Below are 15,577 nucleotides of genomic sequence, written 5' to 3' on the forward strand. Positions count from 1 at the left end.
TCCATTTACATTCAAAATAATTACCAACTGGTATGTTCTAATTGCCATTTTGTTACTTGTTTTTTGAGTTTCTGCAGGTCACTTTTCTTGTCTTGTGGTTTGATGGATTTCTTTAGTGATGTGCTTGGATTCCTTTTTCCTTATTTTTTTTGTGTACCTATTAATGATTTTTTATTTGTGGTTACCACTAAGTTTGTATATAGCATCTTATGTATATAACAGTCTATATTATGTTGATGGTTGTTTAGTGCTGTTAAACTTCTAGTTTCAAGCTTAAATTTTTACTTCCCTACATTTTAGGAATGTGGTATCAGATTTTACATCCTTTTATTTTATGATTCCTTCAGCTGATTTTTATAGATTTATTTTATTGGTTTTTGTGTGCTTTAATCTCCATACTGCCTTTATAAGTAACTAATTTGCTACTTTTATTGTGTTTAAATGTGTTTGTGAAGTTTTTTCTTTTCCTATTTTTCTTACTCCTGTTTATGGTCTTTCCTTTCCATTCTAAGAATATCCTTTAACATTTCTATTTTTTTGAAAAGTTTGAGAAAAATAGGTATTAACTCTTTAAATGTTTGGTAGAGAATGCACTTATGATGCCATCCTGTCCTACAATTTTTCTTGTTGGAATTTTTAAATTATTATTACTGATTCGATTTCATTACCAGTAATCTATTTCTTGATTATGACCTGAGGTGAAGGCAGACACTTAATAGACTGAGCCACCCAGGTGCCCCAAAAATGCTAATTCAAAAAGATATACATACCCCTATGTTTACTGCAGCGTTATTTAAAATAGCCGAGATTGGGAAACAACTCAGGTGCCTACTGACAGATGAACGGATAAAGATGCGGTATGTATAAATACAACGGATTATTATTCAACCATAAAAAAAGGAATGCGATCTTGCCAATTGCGACAACACAGATGGACTGAGAAGGCATTGTACTAAATGAAACAAATCAGAAAAAGACAAATACAGGCGCCTGGGTGGTTCAGTCGTTAAGTGTCTGCCTTCAGCTCAGGTCATGATCCCACAGTCCTGGGATCGAGCTCTGTATTGGGCTTCCTGCTCAGCAGGAAGCCTTCTTCTCCCTCTCCCACTCCTCCTGCTTGTGTTCCCTCTCTCACTGTGTCTCTCTCTGTCAAATAAATAAAATCTAAAAAAAACAAAAAATACAATTTCACTTATATGTAAAATCTAAAAAACAAAACAAATTAAGAAAAAAAATGCACTCTTAAATACAGAGAACTGGTAGTTGCCAGAGGAAATGGGTATACGGAGATGGGGAAATGGATAAAAAAGGATTAAGTGGTACAAACTTCCAGTTATAAGTAAGCCATGGAGATAAAAATTATAGCAAATTATGGTCTGTAATATCATAATAACACTTTGTGGTAACTACACATCATGGTCAGCATTGAGTAATGTAAGAAATTGTTGAATCAATGTTATACACCTTAAACTAATATAACATTCTATATTTGGCTTTAATAAAATATAATTATTCATAGACAGGTAGTTATCATTTTGTTGTTTTATAGTTCTCTGTTTTTCTTAATCTCTTCCCTTGTAATTTGGTGACTTTTGTAATGTTATGTTTGTGTCCCTTCTTTTCATTTTTTGCAAAACTATAAAGGTATTTGGTTTATGGTTAATATGAGGTTCATATATGACATAAAATTCTATGTAGCACTCTACTTTAAGTTGAAGATCATTTAAGTTCAAGGGTGTTCTAAAAGCACTACATTTTTACCACCACTACCCACAATGTTTCATGTTTTGAGGTCCTATTTTGTATGTTATTATTTAGCAAATCCACTGACTAGTAACTGTAAGTCTAGATGATTTTACTACTTTTGTAAATTTCATATTAGATACGTAGGTGGTTGATCCATACCTTTTTTTTAATTTTTTGACAGAGATCACAAATAGGAAGAGAGAGAGGAAGGGAAGCAGGCTCCCTGCTGAGCAGAGAGCCCGATGCGGGGCTCGATCCCAAGACCCTGGGATCACAACCTGAGCCGAAGGCAGAGGCTTTTTTTTTTTTTTTTAAGATTTTATTTATTTATTTGACAGACAGAGATCACAAGTAGGCAGAGAGGCAGGCAGAGAGAGAGGGGGAGTCAGGATACCCGCTGAGCAGAGAGCCCGATGCGGGCTCGATCCCAGGACCCTGGGATCATGACCTGAGCTGAAGGCAGAGGCTTTAACCCACTGAGCCACCCAGGCGTCCCGATCCATACCTATATTATAGGTTTACTTTTATTAGCGAGATCATTTCTTTTATAATTTTATCTTTTCTATTTATGGCCTTTTCTTTCCCACTTAAATTAGTTCCTTTAACATTTCTTGTAAGGCTGGTTTGTTGTTGAAGTCCTTTAGCTTTTACTTGTCTGGGAAACTCCTTATCTCTCTTCAATTCTGAGTGACAGTCTTGCTTGGAAGAGAATTCTTGTGATTTTTTTTTTCCCTTTCAACACTTTGAATATATCCTGTCATTCCCTTCTCACCTGTAAATTTCCAGCTGAAAAATCAGTTGTGATAGTCATATGGGGATTTCCTTATATCTAACTTGTTGTCTTCCAGTTCTTTTAAGATTCTCTCTTTAACTGTTGATACTTTGATTATAATATCTTGGTGTGGGTCTCTTTGGGCTCATCTTCTTTACAACTCTGTGACTCTTGGACATAGATGTCTGTTTCATTCATTGGGTTAGGGAGTTTTTAGCCATTACTACTTCAAATGGGTTTTCTGTGCCTTTTTCTCTCTCTCTTCCTTCCGGGAGTCCTACAATGGAAATGTTAGTATGTCTGATGTTGTCCCAGAGACCCCTTAAACTCTATTTAGTCTTTAATTCTTTTTCTTTTTGCTGTTCTGATAGAGTGATTTCCACTGCTGTCCTCCATATCATTGATTCATTCCTCTGTATTTTCTAATCTGCTCTCCGTTACCTCTAGTATATTTTTTATGTTATTCTTCAGCCCTGATTGGTTCCTTTTTATATTTTCTATTTCATAATTGAGATTCTCAATGTGTTGATTCGGTCTTCTGAGTTTGGTGAGCATCTTTATGGCCATTATTCTGAATTATTTTTCATGTAGATTATTTCATTTGGAACATATTCCTCTGTAGCTTCATTTTGTCCCTCATTGTTTGTGTGTTAGGTAGATCAGTTATATTACCCACTCTTGAAGGAGTGGCTTTATGTAGGTGTCCTGTGGGGTCCAATAGCACAAACTCCTGTGATGCATCCAACTGAGGTTCCCCAGGGGTTTCCCTGGTGTGGATTGTGTGCCCCCTCCTGTTTTGGTTTGTATGCACTGGTGGGTGGCTGGCCATGAGGCCTGGTTGTGACTGCTGAGGGCACTCTCATGAATGGGGTTCAAAATGGAGGGGGGGTTTAACTTGGGGAGAAATTGCTCCCACCTGAACTGGGCCAGTGACATAGAATGGGAGCACAAAGAAATGCTGCCTACCTTAACTTCTGTTCCCAAAGAATGTTACAGCATGTCCCTGCCCCTCTGGCACATGCTGTAAAATTAATCTCCTTTATGTGTAACCTAGGCATTGGTCAAACTGCTGCCTCTGCCCTGACACTAGGAACAAGGGAGATTACAGGCACACTCTTTTTTTAAGATCAGAGTCTGTTTCTTATTACCTTCCCAGACATAAGCCCCACTGGTTTTCAAAGTCAGATGTTATGTCTTCCCAGTTCAGGACCCCAATGTGGGGCTTGAGCCCCTGGTTCCTCAAGGAGGGCCTCCATGACTGTGATACAACCCCCTACCCCTTATGGGTCATCACACTGGGATTGTGGATTCCTAGTAAACCACATTTTTGCCCTTCTCCCATTAGGATATGGCTTTTCCTTTATATCCCTCATTGTGTAAAATCATTTCTGCAAGTCTTCAATTTGTTCTCAGAGATAGTTGTTTTATAAACAGTTGTAGTTCTAGTTTGTCCATGGAAGGAAGTAAGCTCAGAATCTTCCTCTTCTACCATCTTGACCCCCAAGACATATCTCATTTCTAGTCCAAAGCTCCTCATAAAATAGATACAGCATAATAAAACAAGTTCAGCAATATCTTTATAAAAGATAAAATGCCAGTGTTCATAGAGCATTCTGACATCATACCAGGTTCCTATAATGCAAAAGGATTCAGTCTGGGCATGTGATTTCTTTAGTATGGCTTAATCAGACATTGTTTGGAATATATATCTTCAGAGAATTAGATGAAACAAGGTCTTCATGAAATCCTCAAAGATACTTATTCTCATCACCCCGTTTTCAACAAATATTGAGAACACTGAGTTTGGGATTGTACTCCCAGGTAATATTTACGTCAAAACTTTTCTATGTTGTCAATTTCCCTTTGCTTATTAGGGAACTTGTCATTCCAGAAAAGCATTCTTCAACAAAGGTGATATCTTAGGTCAAATCAGGGAAAAAAATGTAAAAAGAAATCATTATAAGGCAACTGGGTGGCTCAGTCAGTTAAGCATCTGCCTTTAGCTTGGGTCATGATCCCAGGGTCCCGGGATGGAGCCCCACATTGTGCTCTCTGCTGGAGAATACCCTCATGCTATCAAAATATTCAAGAAGTATTATAATTTTAATGCAAAATCAATCAAAATCCTATTCCTCAGAAGAACCAAGAAGTGGAAAACACCCCAAATGTCCACCACTGATAAGTGGATAAGCAAAACGTGTCATATGTCCACATGGAATACTGTTCTGCAATAAAAAGGAATGAAGGGCTAATAATTCTACAACAGGGATGGGTATTGAAAAGATTAGGCAAATTCAAAAAGGAAAAAAAAAAGCAAGACACAGAAGGTTATATACTGTATGACTCCATTTACGTTAACTGTCCAGAATATGCAAATCCACAGAAATAAAGTAAATTTGTGGTTTTCTACAGCTAGGCAGAAAGTGGGGAACGACTGCCAATGGTAGCAGTTTTGATTTGGGGGTGCTGAAAGCGTTCTAAATTTAGTGGAGACGGTTGCACCGCTGTTCATGTACTAAAAACCACTTAAAGTATACTTTAAAGAGGTGAATTTTATGGCCTGTGAGTTATATCTCAATAACACTGTTATAAATGTGACAGACAAATTCAATATATCGCTTTCTTATGAAAAATCCATGTTTAAGAAACCTTAAATTTACTTGAAATATCAATTTTTAAAAACTTATTATAAAATTTCTCAATCACATACAAAAGTAAAAAGAATAGTATAATAAATCCCAAAATATCATCATCCAGGTTCAGTAGTTACCAAGACATAACAGATCACTTCACTTGTACTATTACTCAGTACTTGTTTTATTTCATTGCATTGTTTTGAAAGAAATAAGATATCTTAATGTTTTATCTACAGGCACTTCATATATGTCTCAAGGTTAAGGAATCTTTAAAAAATAACCACAAAGTTAATCTATAAATTTTAGCAATAACTCCTTAATATTATCATGAGTATTCTAATTTCCCAGATATTCTCATATTTAATTGGCAACTAATTTGTTTGAATTAGGATTCAAATAGATACACATGTTGTTTTGGATTAATTCTAACATGTTTCATTACTGACACATTTTTCCCTTTTGTGAAAATTCCTTGGACAAACTGTTTTTTGTTTGTTTATTCTTAGGTATTAAAAATGAGCTATAACAAAATTCGAAAACTTCAGAAAGATACTTTTTATGGCCTAAGGAGCTTGACACGGTTGCATATGGACCACAACAATATTGAGTTTATAAACCCAGAGGTTTTTTATGGACTCACATTTCTCCGACTGGTGCACTTGGAAGGAAATCAGCTCACTAAGCTCCATCCAGATACATTTGTCTCTTTGAAATACCTCCAGATATTTAAAACATCTTTTATTAAGTACCTATACTTGTCTGATAACTTCCTGAGCTCCCTCCCTCAAGAGATGATTTCCAATATGCCTGATTTGGAAAGCCTTTATCTTCATGGGAACCCATGGACTTGTGATTGCCATTTAAAATGGTTGTCTGACTGGATACAGGAAAAACCAGGTATATATGTATGCTATTTATTTCTTTGTCCTAAGTAGAGGAAACCTGCCTGGAGGTTTTTAGCAGGAAGTGGGGAGGCCAAGGTAATTTAGCTGGAGAGAAAATGGACACTAAATAATAACTTAGTGGTAATGAATTCTCTTTAATGAATTATTTGTGTGTTGTTTCAGGTCAGTTATCCGGTCATCACTTCTGGCAAAATTAGAAAAAAGGAGTGTTACTTTTTTTTTACTTACCATGAGCCATAAAATCCCTTTTTCTTATCTTCCTTTCAGTCATTCAGTCAATACACATTTTTTTGGAGTTCTAGTCAAGATCTTGTGCTTGGTGATAGAATTGTCAAGAGCACTGTCTCTGCTCTAACCATGCCTCTGGTATGTTACAGATAAGCAAACAGATAACAGATTGTGAAATGTGCTTTGATGGGGAAAGTAAAATTTGTCATGAAGAAGGCAAGATCTATTCAGTCAACAAGTAGCTATTATAAACCCACTATGAACAAGAGATCACAACACAGGGATCTAAAAATGAACAAGATAGCCCCATAACGGAGCTTACATGCTTGCAGCGGAGGGGGGACAGAAATGAACAAACAATTAAATGCACTATTAACTGTTGAAATCTGATTAAATAATTAAGTCTTTAAGAAAATGACTGAAAGGAACATATTGATTTTGCCATCAAAGGGGAAAATATTGATTTTCCACACTTTGGAAAGAGTGACGGGGAGAGAGATTGTTGTATGGGGAGAGAGAGATGGAAAGCAGGGAGCAGTCCACTCTTGGAGAAGTCTGGCCTGAGGTAAGGGATGGAGGGAGTGTGCAGCCAGATGGAAATGTGTAATCACACAGGATTCTTCAAGCATGAGAGAGACTTGAGCATGTTCAAGGTGAGAAGAGATTAAGGCAGAGAAGGTGACAACACTTCAAAGGGGCAGATCATCCATTGAACCGGTCCCCTGAGAAGACTGGAGGGCAAGAGATCCAGACATAGGTGGAAGGATTTTCCTTAAGGAGAAAGAGAAGTAGATGGGCATAGAGGCAGGGGAATTGCTGGGTCTGGTACAAAAGACAAAGGAAGCTATTATCAAATGGCTTTTCACCCCTATGAAGGTCCAAAAGAGGTGATTGGGGGAGGGTCCTAGGACAGGGTCAAGGCCAAAAGCTTGGGAAAAGTGGAAAAGGTTTGAAGTTGCTGCCATCTTATTTATGTGTGTGTGTGTGTGTGTGTGTGTGTGTGTGTGTGTCTGTGTGTAGTCAGTTAATTAGTTAAAAAGCAAATCAGAGAACATTAACTGAACTTTGAGAATTATTTTAGGGCAATAGACACCACCTTACCTCCCTAAGAGCAAATATTTTAAGCAAATATGCTAAGCACATAAAAAGATAGTAAGTCTGGGGACACCTGGGTGGTTCGGCCAGTCAAGGGGCTGCCTTCAGCTCAGGTCATAATCCCAGGGTCCTGGGATGGAGCCCTGTATTGGGTCCCTTGCTCAGCGGAGAGCCTGTCTCTCCCTCTCCCTCTGCCTGCCACTTTGCCTACCTGTGCTCTCTCTGTCAAATAAATAAAATCTTAAAAAAAAAAGACAATAAGGCTATAAATGAACAACATCGAAATACTTTATTGAAGATTTAGTTCCATAGGAGATTGGAGTCAGCAAAAATTTACTTCTACCTTGATTAAAAAGGAGGGAAATTGGACTGGGTCATAAAAGATACATCAAAGGGAGAAGAAGGAATATAAGAGCTAGCAGGGAGTTAACGTGTACTGAGTTTGGGGTTGACATTGTGCTAGATGTTTTTCATTTAATCCTCACAATAATCCTCCATTTACAGATGAAGAAACTGAGGCTGAGGAAATTTAGACTACTACTAAATTTAGACTACTCATTTAGACCCTTTATGCTTCAATCTTCTCACCTGTAACATAGGGATAATAACTGGAAAGTATATTACATACAAATTGCTTAGCACAACGTAGGGCTCAAAGAAAGCTCTAAGTGTGAAGTGTTATCATCATTTTCATTGCGACCTACCCAGGTCACACAGCTAGAACACAGAAAAGCAGAAATTCAAAAATCAAAACCTTTCTTTAAAATGCATTTGTGGTGGAGAAACCGCTTTGTACATGAAGACAGAACAAGCTGCAGGAAGAGGGTAAAGAAGAGCCCAATTGCCTGGCATAGGTTCAGGGTGTTTGGAAATCCACCGTAGCGAGAACTGAACACCCAGCTATGATGACTGTACTTAATCCTAGCGGCCAAAGAGATTTTACAGTGAAAGCTTGGAACACAGAGATGCTTTTGGGGGATGGTCAGTGTATGAGCAGCAGACCAGACGGACAGGAGTGGGGAGAAACAAGAGCTCAAGGATGAAGTGCTCGAGAAGGTTTGTGTGTGAAGAATGACAGATTGAACTACGAGGACAGACTGAGCCACATCTGCATGTAGCTTCACAGACCCCAAAAGGACTGAGTGGGGGCTGGTCAATACTTTCAAATTCCAGGGAGAGATAAAGGAGAATGAGGAAGAAATTCTGGGTTTTCATGTGGTTGCTAGCTGGAGTACAGGGGCGGAGAAGGGTGAGCACAGGAGGAAAGTTTATCTGAGAAACGTAGCAGTAGGAGGTGGGGGAGGGCAGGAGGGTGATGCCCACCGGGAAAGAACTACACACACCAGAGAGAAAATGATTGTGTATTCAGTTCCTACAAGGTATCAAAGCTACCTGCCATTTTGCTAATTATATGTTCTGGTAATAAAATCAGGCTACTGTATATTGTTAGCAGCTAACATTTTAAGTAGAATATGCCATGATTCTAATATACCTATTTATTTTATATACTAAGGAATTTTTTTTTAAAGTCCAAGAATTAAAATTGGGATAAAAAAAAGTTCAAGAATTGGCCAATTACAGCCCTCTACAAGGCTTTTTTTTCCCCCCTAAAAATTAGTTATTTAACAGAGAGAGAGAGAGAGGGTGAAGCATGCTCCCCGCTGAGCAGAGAGCCCGATGTGGAGCTCGATCCCAGGACCCTGAAATCATGACCTGAGCTGAAGGCAGAGGCTTAACCCACTGAGCCACCCAGGTGCCCCTCTACAAGGCTTTTGTAAATAGAGTTTTATTGGAAAACAGTCATGCCTAGTTCTGTGGCTGCTTTGTTGCCACAATGGTATAGTCCAGTTGTTATGTCAGAAACCCATAGTCCACAAACCTAAAATCTTTACTATCTGGCCCTCTACATAAAAAATTTTCTGATCTCAGCCTGCAGAACAAAGCCTGAGCTCCTCAGCCTAGTTTAGCCTAGCCGCGTTTCCTTCCTTTCCAATCCTCAGCACTCCCTGCCATCATCCCAGACACACTCTTCACTGTTTTCCTATCTCATCCCTGTGGCCTTCCTGCCTGGAGCACTTCCTTTCTTTTCTGTGGGATGGGCTCCCAGACAGCCTGCAGACTCTGCTCAGCACTCACTCCTTCCGGGAAACCTGGTGCTCTTCCACTCACCCCATCTGTATTTGAATACAGTTGATCACCAACACAGTTGAAAATCTATGTATAACTTGAATCCCCCAAAACTTAACCACCAATCATCTACTGTTGAATGAAAGCCTTACTGATAACAAAGATGGTCAATCAACTCATATTTTATATTTTTATATGTATTTTATATTGTATTCTTATAATAAAGCTAGAGAAAATGTTTCTGAGAAAATAAGGGAAATACACTTACTGTACTGTATTTATTGATACTATAAATTTATACCATGTGCTTATAAGAAATTGTTTCAGTACCTACATTAATAATGTCTTACATAAGACACTATAGATATTATGTTTCACTAATGCTAGACATCAGAAATGAAAAGACAATGTCAAAAAGAAATTCACCTTTATTTCATATCCATGCATTGATAATGAAGCAACAATATGATTGTTTTGTGGTAGCCTAGCCTATACACTAAGGAATGTATCATTATAAAACTTCTATGGTATACAGTGTTAGTCATAGTACAAGACTGGAAACTTTTTTTCAAACCCTTTCCTGTGTTGATAAGCTGATAATGCAGCTTCTCCAATTTTAAGAGAGAGGCATATGTATGCCAGTGTAATTCTTTGAAAGAAAAGTTATAAGACAGTAAGTAAGCTAACACATTAATTTTATGTTAACTATCACTCATGGCATGCCTATGTAAGGAAATGCTGTCCACTTCCATACAAGTCTTGCACTGATATTCTACATAATGAAAACTGAGGCACTAGTACAAAAGCAGCTCACACAGTTCTTACTATACCATTATTGGGTTTTCACACGAAACATGCACGATAGATTAGTTTATAAACTCTACAGCATTGTAATTACTTACTGTTCATTATGAGGGAGTGGGACATCATTAGGTCTTCATCCCCATCATCATCGTCCCCTCATCAAGGAGGCATTGGTCTTGCTGTCCAAAAAGCAGAGGGGGTGGGAGGAGAAGCAGGAGAGGCATGTATACTCAGTGTAACTTTACAGTAATACCTCGTCATTTCTGTCAGACTTTTTCCTCTGTTATTTTTCTAAAAATGTTTCTATATAGGACCAATCTTTCTTTCACCATTTGCTTTAGTTTCAGTGCTCATTGTACAGAAGGGTCAATATCCTAAAGCAAGTCAAAAGCAGTCCTGAATTAATAGGAACCCTTCTGCCAAGCTGTCAAAGGTCAGTTTGGTTTTTGGCACTGCTTTTTCTGAGTCTTCTCCCTTGTCATTAGGCACTGGTTTGGAAGCATTATTCTCTATCAAGTCATCTTCTGTTAATCTCTCTGGTGTGGTGTCTATTAGCTCTTGAATTTCTCTAAGATCCATATCTTGAAGCCCTTCACCACCACCTCCCTGAACCACTCCCCCACCCCCTTGTGCTTTTATTTTTTCCTCTTTTTTCCATATCTAGAGTCTTTTATGATTTCCTTGATTGGCTCTGGGGTAAATCTTTTGAAGCCATGCATACCATCTGGACATGGTTTTCTCCAGCAGGAATTTACCATTTCAGACTTGATGGCTTCCATGGCTTTTCCTATAACAACAATGGCATCTTCAATGGTGTAATCCTTCTAGATTTTCATGATGTTCTATCAGGGGTTCTCTTCCATAGAATTAATAATCCTTTCCATAGAATATTATGTTTTATAAGCCTTAACGATCCCCTTAGGACCTCCTGAATTAGAGAATGAATTAGAAATATATTTGGGGGCAAGTAAGCCACTTTGATGCTTTTGGTGTTGAACTCATAGGGTTCTGGGTGGCCAGGGGCATTGCTCAACATTAAAAGAACTTTACAAAGCAGTCCCTTACTGGCAAGGTACTTCCTGGCTTCAGGAACAAAGAATCAATGGAACCAATTTAGAAAAAATATTCTCATCATCCAGGCTCTTTGGCTGTACAACCAAAAGACAGGCAACTAGTGTTTATCACTTTCCTTCAAGGCTTGGGGGTTAGCAGCATTAGAGAGAAGGGAAGTCTTAATGATGAACCCAGCTGCATTTGCATGCAACAGTAAAGTTAGCCTATCCCTTCCTGCCTTATTCCAGGTGCTTCCTTCTCTTCCTTACTAATACATGTCTTTTGTGCCCCACCCCAGCCCCAGAATAGGGCACTTTCATCTACATTAAAAACTTGTTCAGGCAGATATCGTTTCTCTTCAATGATTTTTGTGATGGTGTCTGGAAACTCATCTGCTCGCACTTGGATGGTGGAAGCTGCTTCTCCTGTTATCTTGATATATTCTAAGCCAAATCTCTTTCTAAAATTATCAAACCATCCTTTGCTGGCATTTAATTCTCCAGGTTTAGATCCTTCTCCTTTCTTTTGCTCTAAGTTTCATATAATGACTTTGCTTTTCTCTTGAATCATATGAGTGTCTACAGAGATGCTGTTCTTTAGCAATCCTGTACCCACATAAAAGCTGTATTTTTCAACAGAAGATAAAAAGGCATTTTACAAAAACTGCAAGGTTTTCACACCTGCTGGTATAGCTGCACTGACAGTTTCAGGAATTTCCTTTTCTTTTCTTGCAAAGGCCCTTATGCTGGATTCATTGATGTTAAAGTGGCAGGTAACCGAAGCTTTTTCTTTTTCTTGTAATATCTTGTAATGTCATAACTTTCCTCTGCTTCTTGGGAGCACTTCCAGCATCACTAGAGGAGCTCTGGGCCCAATGGTATTATTCAAGTTTTGTGATACTGCACTACACATGATGGAAAAATACATGAGAACCATGGAGATCACTTTTTACTGCAGTACACAATTTACTGGAGAGATGAATTACTCTCACAGAGTTGATTAGTGTCACATAGCATTTTTAAATGGATACTCACAATACTTGAGCTTACCTCAATAGCAAAATTATACTAGTACAGTATGTACTACAGTATGTACTACAGTTAATTTTAGGCAGTTATGATTTAATATTGTAGCTTTGCATATGCTTTCCTTAACATACTTCTTTAAGTGTGCATATAAGTTTTGATAAATTTTAACTTTTGGGGGCACCTGGGTGGCTCAGTGGGTTAAAGCCTCTGCCTTCAGCTCAGGTCATGATCCCAGGGTCCTGGGATCGAGCCCCACATCAGGCTCTCTGCTCAGCGAGAAGCCTGCTTCCCCCCTCTCTCTGACTGCCTCTCTGCCTGCTTGTGATCTCTGTCAAATAAATAAAATCTTTAAAAAAATTTTTTTTTAACTTTTTAAATAATGGACTTAAGTGTGTACAATTTTTGATAAATTTTAACTTTTTATAATGGATTTGTGCACATTTTATGCATTCATGACATACTTTAACATTTCTAGGTTATGTGGCTTTTCTGTAAGGTTTTTCAAATTCTTACAAATCTCCAAAAAAATTTTCCAGTATATTTATTGAAGAAATTCATATATAAGTGGACCCACACAGTTCAAACCTGTGTTGTTCAAGGGCCACCTATCATCATTTCACAACTTTCGGTTTACCCACAATTCCATTCTTGAACGAACCACATTTTATTGTATTTATTAGTATTAAAAGTCTTTTGCCTTTCCTATTCTATGTCAGATTTATTTACATATGGCTCCTAGAATGTGCCTAAAACATAATGGGTACCCAATTAGCCATTTTGATGGTGAATACAAAGGAGTCCATCGCCCACCTATATAATCTTAATATATCCACAACCTGTTTATGCACATATATATTGTGTTTGTGTGTATACACATAAACACACACATATAATTAGTGAAACCCATTAGGGCTAACATCTTTCAGTCATGTTTAAATAATTACATGTTTTCCTTTTTACCGAAATGCCTTAATGATAATCTTACAAGAATCATGAATGAGTCATGTCAACTTCTGCTTGGACATTTTTTTCACCCATTCCAAGAGATGTGACAGTTCCTCATGTTTTCAGTTGCCTCAGATGGAACGTGTTAGGCAATCCTCTTGCACATATTTCAGTAGTCCAGCGTAACACAGCTTCATCTACTTGTGGGTATCTTGGCTGCTTAGGTTTCACAAAGGTCGTTGTCTTGTTTCTCTATAAAATAAGGATTTGTGGCTCTTTCTTTGAAAAACATTTGCTTTACTAATATTAAATTTATGTCTATCTTCTCTGTTTTCAGCCTTTCTACCCACCTAATAACTTCTTGTTTTAGTGCCAAAGCATAATACGAACATTTTATTTTTATTTTCTAACAATTTTATTTTAGAGAGAGAGAGAGAGAGAGAGAGAGAGAGAGAGAGAGCAGGGGGAGGGGCAGAGGGAGAGAATCTCAATTAGGCTCTGTGTTGAGCAAAGATCCTGAAGCAGGACTTGATCTCATGACCCTGAGATCAGGACTTGAGCTGAAACCAAGAGCTGAACACCTAACCAACTGAACAACCCAGGTGCCCCTTAATAAGAACATTTTAAGTGGCAAACTTAATATATGTAGTACCAACAGTGCGCGTAACTCAGTTAAGGAGAAAACAATGTAAATAGCTAAGATAGTGTTCTCTGTGCAGTAGTGGAAGCCATATCAAGACTGATAGCTGGTTAGCTGGTATTGTAAAACACCTTCAATTTTAAGACACACCTCAAGTTATAAGTTAAATGTGGCAAAAATGTGACCTTAGAATTTGGCCTGCCTGCCCACCTTCATCCCTCCCTCCAAACTTTTGTGAGCATCCATTGGCTGGGGCCGGGGATATACAGTAACTAGACAGGTCATTCTAATGGTGGATGGGTAAAGAGTAGGATAGGAGAAGTGAAAGATATAAGGGGAACATAAAACAGAAAGCCCACTCAGAAGTGGTGTTGTGACTGGGTCCTGAAGGATGTAAGCAGTTAGACATTGATGGAAGAAGGTGTGTCAGACGGCAAATGATGGGAAGTGGAAGGAAGAGCATATTCCAGAGTCTAATAAGGCATGGCAGGTTGAGGAATGGGAAGCATGTCTGTATGACTAAAAGATTGATGGAGGAAATGAAAGTTACATGATAAGATCTGCATCTGAAGTAAAATACCTGATGTTCAGGTATTTTAACTAACTCTGCTAACTCTGTGTCTAGGGGCTAGCAATAGTAAGCATACCAAGATGTGAGTATAATTGATGAGGTTCAATTAAGCCAGAAGTCTGCCATGTTCTTTGCTTTGTCAGGGTCTGAACCCAGGGTGCTGATGAGCAGGTTAAGGGTTATGGCTGGTTGGGAAGTGGATGACTAAGAAGAGCCTCTTACAAGTACTCAAATGTTTTCAGGTTTGCCGGGTATCTTCTCTGCATGGGTTTAGATTTTAAAGTTTACCAAAGAATGCTGAGCCAGATGTATGTAGCCCCACCTGTCATACTGGAGTACATAGGCCATCCCTGTTGTTACAAATGGCACAATCTCCTCCTTTGTGTGTGTGTGTGTGTGTGGCTAATATTCCAATATATATAAATACCACATCTTCCTTACCCATTCCTCTATTGATACTTAGGTTTCTTCCAAGTCTTGGCTATTGTAAGTGATGCTGCAATAAACACGAGGGTGCATGTATCCTTTCAGATTAGTATTGTTGTATTCTTTGGGTAAATACCCAGTAGTGCAATTATTAGATCATATGGTAATTGTTTGATTTTTTGAGGAACCTCCATACTGTTTTCCATGGTGGCTGCACCAGTTTGCATTCCCACCAAGAGTGCATGAGGGTTCCTTTTTCTCCATATCCTTGCCAACACTTGTTATTTCTTATCTTTTTTATTTTAGCCATCTGATAGGTGTAAGATGATCTTGCATTGTGGTTTTGACTTGTGTTTCCCTGATGATGAGTGATGCTCAGCATCTTTTCATGTGTCTATTGGCCATTTGTTTGTCTTCTTTGAAAAAAAAAGTGTCTATTCATGGTCTATGCCCACTTTTAAATAAAATTATTTGGGGTTTTTGTGTTTTGATGTTCAGTTGTAGAAGTCCTTTATATAGTGTGGATACTAACTCGTTATTGGATATATCATTTGCAAATAACTTCTTTCAGTAGGTTGCCTTTTTGTTGATGATTTCCTTC

At 38.2% G+C, this 15,577-nt stretch overlaps 1 protein-coding gene across 1 annotated transcript in view; it reads left to right on the forward strand.

Moving 5' to 3' along the window:
* Positions 1-15,577, forward strand: part of LOC111151980 (immunoglobulin superfamily member 10) — a 46,829-nt gene that overhangs the window by 18,775 nt on the left and 12,477 nt on the right. The window contains exon 4 of the mRNA XM_022510238.1: positions 5,661-6,051. Within this exon, the coding sequence (XP_022365946.1) occupies positions 5,661-6,051 (391 nt within the window). The remainder of the gene's footprint in view (positions 1-5,660; positions 6,052-15,577) is intronic.

Source organism: Enhydra lutris, unplaced genomic scaffold (assembly GCF_002288905.1).
Source record: "Enhydra lutris kenyoni isolate GAN:26980312 unplaced genomic scaffold, ASM228890v2 scaffoldscaffold2, whole genome shotgun sequence".
Classification (NCBI taxonomy): Eukaryota; Metazoa; Chordata; class Mammalia; order Carnivora; family Mustelidae; genus Enhydra; species Enhydra lutris.